The 10537-nt window shown below is 55.1% G+C and overlaps 2 protein-coding genes across 8 annotated transcripts in view; both read left to right on the forward strand.

Moving 5' to 3' along the window:
• Positions 1 to 4116, forward strand: part of TSEN54 (tRNA splicing endonuclease subunit 54) — a 9485-nt gene extending 5369 nt beyond the window's left edge. Inside the window, exons 7-11 of one of the 2 annotated variants that reach the window (XM_017535745.2) lie at positions 823 to 924; positions 1126 to 1754; positions 2665 to 2725; positions 3054 to 3170; positions 3643 to 4116. In XM_017535745.2, the coding sequence (XP_017391234.1) occupies positions 823 to 924; positions 1126 to 1754; positions 2665 to 2725; positions 3054 to 3170; positions 3643 to 3793 (1060 nt within the window). In that variant the 3' untranslated portion in view covers positions 3794 to 4116. The remainder of the gene's footprint in view (positions 1 to 822; positions 925 to 1125; positions 1755 to 2664; positions 2726 to 3053; positions 3171 to 3642) is intronic. The other variant, XM_017535746.2, reaches the window with a different exon arrangement.
• Positions 4117 to 5011: 895 nt separating this feature from the next.
• The window catches only part of LLGL2 (LLGL scribble cell polarity complex component 2), a 50232-nt gene continuing 44706 nt past the window's right edge, over positions 5012 to 10537 (forward strand). For 5 of the 6 annotated variants that reach the window (XM_017535747.1, XM_017535748.1, XM_017535749.1 and 2 more), the window contains exon 1: positions 5012 to 5167. The gene's annotated coding sequence lies outside the window, so the exon portion shown is untranslated. The remainder of the gene's footprint in view (positions 5168 to 10537) is intronic. The other variant, XM_017535754.2, reaches the window with a different exon arrangement.

Consider the following 10537-nt stretch of genomic DNA (forward strand, 5'->3'; position numbering starts at 1 on the left):
AAAATTTAACTTAAGTAGCCACTTGTTGCTAGTGGCTCCTGTATTGAACATGATAACCTAAGAGCCTTAAAAATTCACAGCAGGGGTCGAGTGCAGTGGCTCACACCTGTAACCCCAGCACTTTGGGAGGCTGAGGCAGGCAGATCACTAGGTCAAGAGATGGAGACCATCTTGGCCAACATGGTGAAACCCCGTCTCTACTAAAAATACAAAAATTAGCTGAGTGTGATGGCAGACACCTGTAGTCCCAGCCACTTGGGAGGCTGAGGAAGGAGAATTGCTTGAACCTGGGAAGGGGAGGTTGCAGTGAGCCAAGATCACGCCACTACACTCCAGCCTGGCGACATAGCGAGATCCCATCTCAAAACAAAATTCACAACAGGGAAGAATGCTGCAGTGACAGGGGGCTGTGTCCATAATATATTATTGAGTGAAAAAAAGATCACAAAACAGTATGCTAGTACAATGCCATTTTTGTTAGAAAAAAATATGGAGATTGAGTCTCACACAGAAAAAAAATTTATATATATATGGAGAGAGATTAGTCAATGTGTACATAAAAGAAAAAAGTGTTAATAGCAGTTATCTAAGGTTTTTATTTTTCTGTATTTTCCAAGTTTGCCAGCTCCTGTGGGCCATTGCCTAGGCAGAGGCACGTGGCTGGGCCTGTACCCCTCCTGCAGGTCTGGGGCCTTAGCCCTTGGGTATGGCTCCGATCCTGGCCCACCAAGTGTCCCCTTGAACCCGTTTCCTCACGTATCACACCAGATCCCAAGGCTGAGGAGGTGGGTCAGTGGCCCACATGCTCTTCTCACCCCACAGCTCTGTCCTGTTCCCGTATGAGAGGCAGCTTAACTTGGACGGCAGCATGCAGCACTTGGAGGACGGAGATGGCAAAAGAAAGAGGAGCAGCTCCAGCCCTTGGTAAAGCCCACAACAGGGGCACGCCCCAGGGAGTGCTGGTGTCTGGGACCTTGGAAAATGCACAGGCTTTTCTAAGAACTAGGCTTGAGCAGCTCCCACACAGGCTCAGGAAGACACTAGGGGACCTGTCTTCAGCTCCCATGGGACGTGTGCACCTTAGCACCTGGGGCAGATGTGTTGCTTTTCCCCCACGTCCCTCAGGTCCATTAATAAGAAGGCCAAGGCCCTGGAGAACTCCCTGCAACCTGAGAGTCTGGCAGCCTCCAGCCCACCTCCCTCCAGCCAGCCCAGCCAATGCCCAGAGGAGAAACCCCAGGAGCCAAGCCCCATGAAGGGCCCAGGGGGCCCCTTTCAGCTTTTGGGGTCCCTGGGGCCCAGCCCTGGCCTGGCCAGGGAGGGGGTGGGGTGCAGCTGGGAGAATGGCAGAGCTGAGAAAGGAGTCACAGGGGCTGGCAAGCCACGCTGGAACTTCGAGCAGATCTCCTTCCCCAACATGGCTTCAGACAGCCGCCACACCCTCCTATGTGCCCCAGCCCCAGAGCTGCTCCCAGCCAATGTGGCTGGGCGGGAGACAGATGCAGAGTCCTGGTGCCAGAAGCTGAACCAGCGCAAGGAGAAGCTCTCCAGACGGGAAAGGGAGCACCACGTGGAGGCCGCGCGCTTCCGGGAGGATGTCAATGCCGATCCCGAGGTGCAGCGCTGCTCTAGCTGGCGAGAGTACAAGGAGCTGTTGCAGCGACGGCAGCTGCAGAGGGGCCAGAGCCAGGCCCCTCACCTGTGGGGCCAGCCCGTCACCCCCCTGCTGAGTCCAGGCCAGGCCAACTCCCCAGGTACCCCCTGAGCCTGCCACATCAAGGGCTACTGGCAGCTGATGAATCACAGGACTTTGGAAGGGGCACAGATGAACCAGGATAGATTGAGGCTTAAGAAAGATGTGGGAGGAGGGAGTGGACCCACAAGGGAGGTCCGTTCTCCCAGGGAGCAGCAGGGCCTGTGTGGGAAAGCTTAGAGATAGTGAGTCAGGAGAGGTAAGGAGGGGTGGAAACTGACCATATCCTAAAAATCATAACATGCATGTGGATGGCTTTGCCAACATCTAGCTGTGATCCTAACCAGTTAGATGGAAAAAGGAGGTGCCTTCTTGACCAAGTGAAAGAAAGGCTTGCTGTCCGCTCTAAGCACAGGGAACCAATGGGGAAAGAATAGCTAATGTATTAATGGATTCCAAACTACTTAAAGCTTTCATGGGAACATGGTAGATTGTAGATAACTAGATAGGATTGCCAGATCAGTTCAATTTGACTTTCAGATAAACAACTAATTTTTTAGGATAAGTATGTTCCAAAACTTGCATGGGATATGCTTGTACTAAAAAAATGTTGCTAGGCTCATATCTGTAATTCCAGCACTTTGGGAGGCCAAGGTGGGGAGATCACCTGAGGTTAGGAGTTCGAGACCAACCTGACCAACATGGTGACATCCTGTCTCTACTAAAAGTACAAAAATTAGCCGGGCATGGTTGTACACACCTGTAATCCCAGCTACTTGGGAGGCTGAGGCTGAGGCAGGAGAATTGCTTGAACTTGGGAGGCAGAGGTCGCAGTGAGCTGAGATCACAGCTCTGCAAGACTCCACCTCAAAAAAAAAAAAAAAAGTTGCTAAATCTGGCAGTCCTAAACTAGATGGTAGACTGAGAAGTGTGACTCCCTCCCCAGTACCTTGTTTTCTCTGTCCTTGTAGCCATGGTCCTTCGGCATATCTCTGTGCTGCAGACCACACACCTTGCTGATGGAGGTGCCTGGTAAGTTTCCAAGCAGTGACGTCTCCACAGTATCTTGGCCACCAGGAGTTGGTGGTTAGGATTTGGCTCCTGAAATAGGGTGTGAGCTAGAGGACTGTTCTAGGGACCTCTACCCCCACGCCTAGCTCTGAGCCATAACTAACGTTCATGTGTGTCTAGGGAAGAGGGAGAAACAACCAGTGGGTTAGCGCAAGGGTTCAGAGCCCCCCACCCTCAAGTGGCACCTCCGTGAGGCTGCTTCCAGGAACTAGTGGTGGGAAAGGGTGGGGTGGAAAAGAAAGGTTGGGAAGAAGAGTTCATGTCCTAACGTTTCTCACTGTATCGTCAGGCTGCCGGAGAAGTCTGGGGGCTTGGAAATCAGCTTTGATGTTTACCAGGCCGACGCTGTGGCCACATTCCGAAAGAATAACCCTGGCAAACCCTATGCCCGGATGTGCATTAGTGGGTATGCAGTGAGCCAGCATTGCCCCTCCCCCAGCTGGTGCCAGTTCTCCTGTGAACCCAGTGGGACTCCTCTGCACTCCCCTGGCCAGTGTGCCAATCTCTGAGAGGAACCTGAGGTCCAGAGAGGCTAAGCAACCCACACAAGGCCACACAGCCAGTTTGTGCTGCCCTCCTCTGAGCGTCTCATTGCCGGCATTTTAGGGTAGTCTCTCACCAGTGCAATTTTAGTCTAGGGCTCACCCAGCAGAAGGGCTGTGGATTGGGGGGATTTACAGGCTGAGAGTGGTGGGCACCTCCCCAACCAGGGTTCTGGGGCTTTCTTCATCAGAGCCCTATGTTTTGCAGACAGAAGAGATCCTGGGCCAGAATTCTTGCACCCCAGCTCCTGCCTTAGAATCTCCCTTCTCTGAGAGCCGTAGAGCTTAGTGGGCTATGGCTGGGCCTCTAACCTCTCTAACCCTTTGTCCCTGCAGATTTGATGAGCCTGTCCCAGACCTCTGCAGCCTCAAGCGGTTGTCTTACCAGAGTGGGGATGTCCCTCTGATCTTTGCCCTGGTGGATCATGGTGACATCTCCTTCTACAGCTTCAGGGATTTCATGTTGCCCCAGGATGTGGAGCACTGACCTCACAGCTCTGCAGGGGATGGAGCTTGCTCCAGGGGACCGGGACTGGTTGTTCTCAGGGACCATCTCGGCTGCCTCCTGTACCCAGACTCTAACCTGTAGCTTCAGGGGCCAGTCTGGGCCTTGGCCCTGGGCGTCTAATACAAAGAGTGAAACTGTGACCCTCTCCCCTTGTCTGCTGCCTTGCAGTGACCACCCTGGAACTCAGGAGTAGATTTTAAGGACCCAGGAGGTGGGGCAGAAGAGAGGACTCTGTGCCTTTAACGTGAGGGTGCCTGCTTCCGTGCCATAAAGCCAAAGCCATTAAAAATAAATCTCTTTTCTGCTGTTTCTGTATGTACTAGGTAAACCCCTCTGGCCCCAGCCCCTCACCCCTGCTTTATCCACTCCAGGAGATCCGCTTCCTCTGGTGTGGGATCTAAGAGTGAGGGAAGCCCGCGGGAAGGCAGGAACGCGACCTCGAACCTTTTGAGCCTTTCTCAGGCCTGCGGCGGAGGGGATGGGACATCACAGGGCTCCTGGAGGGAGGAGGGCGCGCCCACTGTCCTTCCCTGGGCGCAGCGGGGTGCGGGTGGCGAGAGGCGCCGCCTGCAGCTGGGCGGTGGAGCCCGCTGCAGCCCGGGCCTCCGCGCCCTTTGCGCTCCCGCCTCGTCGCTCCAACGCCCTCCCTCGCTTGTGCTAAAAACTCCAGCCGCTGTTGCAGACCCTCGGGCCGACTCGGAGGCGGTGGGGCCCCCGCCCCCGAAGAAAGGCCTCTCGTCTAGACGTCCCGGTTACCACACCACCCCTGTCGTGGGGCTGGAAACCCAATCCTTCGTCCCCCAGTCACTCTCTCTGGGCTGGGCGCCCGCAGAGGAGCTGGCCCAGCTCCGCCCTTCCCTCGGCAGCTCCGGGGAGTTGGAGGGACGGCTCCTCCGGAGTCTGGGGGGCGGCCCGGGGCCGCGGGGGTTCCGGGAACTATTTCCGCCTGCGGGAGGCGGCGGAACTCTGGGCGCGGCGCGTGATCCTGCGTCCAGGTGCGTGCAGGTGAGGCCGGGGCGGGCCCGCGGAGCCCCGAGCCTGTTCGCTAGGCCCCGCCTCGCGCTCCCCCGGACCTCGGATTGGCTGGAGCGCGGTCCCCGCCCCCGAGGGCGCCCCCGCCCCGTCGGCGTCGAGCTGGGAGGCGGGCCCCGGCCGGGGGCGGGGCCCTGGGGCCCGGCCGGCTCGCCCTTCATTTACATAGTGCAGCTCCGCCCCGGGCTCGCCGCGCCGGAGGTGAGCAGGAAGGAGACGGCCGCCCAGCAGCCGGTGGGCCGGCGCGGCAGAGCGAGCGGGGCCGGTGGCGGGCGCCGAGGGACGCCGAGGCCTCGGGCGGGGGCCGGGCCGGGGTTCCAGGTGAGGTGCGCTCCGGCCTCGCCCAGCCGGTCCCGCCCCCTTGGGGCGCCCACCCGGGGCGGGGAGGCCGGGGAGGCCGGGGAGGGCCGGGACCCCTGGGCCGCCCGGCCAGGGCGGGAGGGCTGCGCTCAGGTCCACGCGCCTCGCCCTTGTCCGCGTCGCTGGGCTGGCCTGGGAGAAACACCTGTGGAAAGTTCTGCGGGGAACTTCTCTCTGCCTGATCCGCCTGATGACTGAAACTTGGGCTTGGGTTTGCACAACACTGTTGGCTTAGGGGAGCCGGGGAACAGGTGCCCGGCACGGCTGGGTTCTGGGGGCACCGCGGGCGGAGACGGAGTCGCCGGGCCCACATGCAGGCACGAGGCCAGCGAGGCCGGCGACCACACATCTGCGGTGACCCCCTCCCCACGGGCGGCGGCCGGAGCACTGTGCCCCGGCGGCTTAGCCCCTGCCCCTGCCATCTGGGCTGTGTCCCTGCCGGCCCTTTGTGCCTCCTAATCCCCGGACGCAGGAAGCCCGCGGGAGGGACTTCGGTCTCGGGCCTTTCTCCAACGGGGGCGGCTTTGGACACCCTCACACGACGGTCCGGAGACCCAGTCTGCCCTCCATGCTGACGGGTGGAGTTTGCGCTGTGGGATTTGGCGAGAAGTGGAAAATTCTGTCTTGCCAAAGAAAGTGTGTCTTAGTTTGCTCCGGCTAGACGATTGGTGGACACACTGGGCCTTGGCTGTGGGGAGAACTGACCATAACCAGGGGAGCTGCAGAGTGGCCCTTTGAGGTCTCACCTGAACAGGTGAGCTTTGAGTGAGGAGGGCGCCCTTCCCCTGGGGATCCGCAGGCGGCTGCTGAAGGCCTTAACCTGGGCTCCAGGGACCCCATGCAGGAGTTTGTAACTCAAGGGGCCGCAGAGGGGATTCTGAGCAGGGAAGAATGGGTGTGCCAAGGTGACAAGGAAACCCTGGTAGGAAGAGCAGAGCTGCCACGGAAGAGCTGTGGCCCAACCCCGGGGAAGCCAAGGTTAGAAGTGGCATTTGAGGCTGGGCGCAGTGGCTCACAGCTGTAATCCCAGCAATTTGGGAAGCCGAGGCCAGGAGGATCACCTGAGCCCAAGAGTTTGAGACTAGCCTGGGCAACATAGTACGACCTCGTCTCTATAATAACAAAAGTTAGCCAGGCTTGGTGGTAAGCACCTAAGGTTTCAGTTACTCAGGAGCCTGAGGTGGGAGAACTGCCTGAGCCCAGGAGGTGGAGGTTGCAGTGAGTCTTGATGGCGCCACCATACTCCAGCCTGGGGACCCTGTATCTCTCTCTCTCTCTCTTACACACACACATGTAAAGTGGCATTTGAGGAACACTGTCTGAGTCTGTGTGAGCAGAGACACTAGGAGAATTGTGGGAGAGATGTCTCAACTTTTTTATTTTATGAACTGGGATTTGGGGTTTAGTTTTCTTAGGTGATCTTCCCACAGTGCTAGCTGTGGCAGTCAGGACTCAAACTCAGCTCCTGGGCTTCTAATCAGAGTTTACTCCTTTACTCTGATGTTAGACTGGGCCTGTTTTTGTGGGGGCCCCTGGACAGGGTTTCAGTGCTCCAGAGTCATTCAGCATCCCCATTCTTCCTTGAGGCAATGCAGTTTCCCCTTTGGTGTCAGATTAATATACTTTTAATTATATTAAAATGACACTACATTCATAAAAATAAAATAGAAAACAAGTAATTTTTTTCTTTTTTTTAAACTAAGTTGGCCAAACTTTTTTTTCTTTTTAATAATATATTTTTTAATTTATAGAGATGGGATCTCACTATGTTGCCTAGGCTGGTCTCAAACTCCTGGACTTAAGTGATCATCCCATTTCAGCCTCCGAAGTGTCGGGATTACAGGCATGAGCCACTGTGCCCAGCTGTTAGTAACTTTTTTCTTCTTTTTTTGAGACAGGGTCTTGCTCTGTCACTCAGGCTGGAGTTCAGTGGTGCAATCACTGGGAGATGGAGGCTCAGTGTAGCCTCGACCTCCTGGGCTCAAGTAATCCTCCCACCTCAGCCTTCCTAGTAGCTGGGACTACAAGCGGGCAGCACCCCGCACAGCTGATTTTTGTATTTTTTGTAGAAAGGGAGTTTTGCCATGTTGCCCTGGCTAGTCTCGAACTCCTAGGCTCAAGCGATCCTCCTGCCTCCCAAAGTGTTGGGATTATAGGTGTGAACCCCCATGCCGGGCCTGTTAAAAAAAAAAACAAAAAAAAAAAGTTCATAATCTCAGGTGATCGCTGTTTGTTTAAAGATAGAAAAGGCAATAGAAGCCCACAGTGGGAAAGAGGAAACATAGAAAGTGTAAAATTAGAGCAAAAAATTATCCCTCCTGCCAGACAGTCCTTTTCTTCTTCTTTTTTTCTTTTGAGAGGAAGTCTCCTCTGTCACCCAGGCTGGAGTGCAGTGGCGCGATCTCGGCTCACTACAGCCTCCGCCTCCCAGGTTCAAGCAATTCTCCTGCCTCAGCCTCAAAAGTAGTTGGGATTACAGGCAGGCATCACCACGCCCAGCTAGTTTTGGTATTTGTAGTAGAGACTGGGTTTCACTATATTGGCCAAGCTGGTCTGGAACTCCTGACTTCAGGTGATCTGTCTGCCTCGGCCTCCTAAAGAGCAGGGATTGCAGTGAGCCACCACGCCTGGCCCCTGACAGTCCTTTATCTTCATCTTTCTATCCTTCATCTCTCTAAAAACAAAAAAATTTTTTAAAATTAAAAATAAAAAGGGCGCGGTGGCTCACGCCTGTAATCCCAGCACTTTGGAAGGCTGAGGCTGGTGGATCATGAGGTCAAGAGATCAAAATCATCCTGGCCAACATGGTGAAACCCATTAGCCGGACGTGGTGGCACCTGCCTGTAATCCCAGATACTTGGGAGGCTGAGGCAAGAGAATCGCCTAAACCCAGGAGGCGGAGGTTTCGGTGAGCCGAGAATGCGCCATTGCACTCCAGCCTGGGCAACAAGAGCAAAACTCTGTCTCAAAAAAAAAAAAAAAAAAAAAGATTTTTAGTGTCTTTCCAGGCATCAGGTGTAGTTTTGACTTATTCCTTGCTGAGTTCTTGCTGTGTGACCTTAGTGTGGTCACTGGCCCATGCTGAGCTTTAATGAGATGCGAGTATGAGAAAGGTCACCAGCACGTGCAGTCTGCCACACAGCAGGTGCCCAGTGAGGGAGGACCCAGCTTCCATGAAGCATAGGTCACTCTGGGGCCTTTGGGTGGGCACTTGGGCTTATTGGAAATGCCTGATGGGTCTAGAGAATTTGTCTTTTCCGGAAATCAGCTGACAGCTCATGAATTTGTGGTATTTTAAAGTCTCTGGCTGGGTGTTTTGGCTATGCCTGTAATTCCAGTGCTTTGGGAGGCTGAGGAGTGGGGATTGCTTGAGCCCAGGAGTTCAAGACCAGCCTAGGCAACGGTGAGATCGCGTCTCTATAAAATTTTTTTTTAAAATTAGCTGAGCATAGTGGTGTGCACCTGTTGTCCCAGCTACATGGGAGGCTTAAGCAGGAGGATCGCTTGAGCCCAAGAGTTTAAGGCTGCAGTGAACTATGATGGTGCCACTATACTCCAACCTGGGTAACAGTGAGACCCCCTAACAAAAAAAAGAAAAAGTATCTGAAGGTCAGAAGTTTTTCATCAAAGACCCTTTTCAGGAGTTGGGGGCAGCAGTGGAGGGCGTGGCCTTTCCTTAACTGACCTTGTGTTTCAGTGGCCCTTGGTGCTTCCCTTACTCCTTGGGAGGGCCAGGAGTCAGAGCTTATTGCCTAGGACTCTTTCGTGGGGTGGGGATATCGGAGAGTGCAGGACTGAACCTGTTCTGCCTTCTGCACCAGCTGGGGAGTGCTTGCTGGGTACACGCTCCTCACCCTGCTGGGTGGCAGGGCAGAGAATACAGGCCTGTGTGGCTCTGTTGGCATTAAGGAGACTTTCTAGGAATGCCATTGTGTCCCCTTTCAACCTTGCTTGAGGAGAGGATGTCCTCTCCTGCCAGGACTTCCCGGCCCTGGGACTCTCCCTTTGGAAGACGGACTGCTGCATTGGGCTGTATGGCCCGTGATCCCCTGCCTGTACTGTGGGAGACCTGCCCATCTCTGCCAAGAGCCTCCAGGAGCCATCTAAGGAATTTAGTTTCCCTGGTGGTTATTCGGCCTTCCTGGTCTTTCCAGATGAGTCAGAAGCAGCTGTTGAGACGCCTGAGTTGGGGGCCAGGATGGAGGCCCAAGAGATGGATGTCCTCTTTCCTGGGCCGGCTGCTTTGAGCAGCACTGGCAGCCTGGACTCATCTGTCCTCAGTCCTCAGCTCTGAGAGGCCTTCTTACCTTTCTCAGGTGATATCATTCTCAGGGCTCCTCCTGGGCGAGGCATGCCAGGTTTGCTTAGCAATGCTGCTTTCCTCTGTCAGGAGCAGTTTGCAGGGAGAAAATTGGGGACAGGGAAGGAGGTGGGTGTCCCTCAGTGGAACTACCAGCCCTGCTTGCCCTCCCAGCCCTGGCTCCCTAGGAATTCCAAGGAGACCCTCCTTCTCTGTGCCCATGGCCATGGCTTTGCCCAGGTCCCTTTGAGGTGGCCTTCCCCAAAGTCCTGCCTCTCAGAGGAAAGTGGCTTTGAATTCTCACCCTGCTCTTCTTCCCAGGAACCACAGTGAATTCTTGAGCTAGGAGAGGCTCCTCTGGGCATGGGGACAAGGAGGCTGCAAGGCACCTGACTCTACCCTTCAGGAATTTGGCAGAAACTGGAGCCTTCTCTTGAGACACCTGACTCACTGTTCCCAGGGTTTGACAAGAGGGACATCTGGGCACAGGACCATTTGACTGTAGTAAATTTTTTTTTTTTTATTTTGAGACAGAGTCTTGCTCTGTGGCCCAGGCTGGAGTGCAATGGCACGATCTTGGCTGCAACCGCCGCCTCCCAGGTTCAAGCGATTCTCCTGCTTCAGCCTCCCCAGTAGCTGGGATTACAGGCACCCACCACCACGCCTGGCTAATTTTTGTACTTTAGTAGAGATGGCTTTCACCATGTTGGCCAGGCTGGTCTCAAACTCCTGACCTCAAGTGATCCGCCCGCCTCCGCCTCCCAAAGTGCTGGGATTACAGGCGAGAGCCACTGCGTTTGGCCTTTTAGTAAATAATATTAGCATTTAATATAATTCTGGAATCTCTGGGGGTCCTGAAACTTTGGTATAAGGCAGGGCCCACAGGGGTGTTCTGCTGGGCATGACGTCCACAGGGCCCTGGCCTTGGCTGGAGACTTTTTTTTTTTTTTTTTTTCCCCCGAGACGGAGTGTCGCTCTTGTTACCCAGGCTGGAGTGCAATGGCGCGATCTCGGCTCACCGCAACCTCCGC

The sequence above is a fragment of the Cebus imitator genome, unplaced genomic scaffold (genome assembly GCF_001604975.1).
Source record: "Cebus imitator isolate Cc_AM_T3 unplaced genomic scaffold, Cebus_imitator-1.0 Scaffold93, whole genome shotgun sequence".
NCBI lineage: Eukaryota > Metazoa > Chordata > Mammalia > Primates > Cebidae > Cebus > Cebus imitator.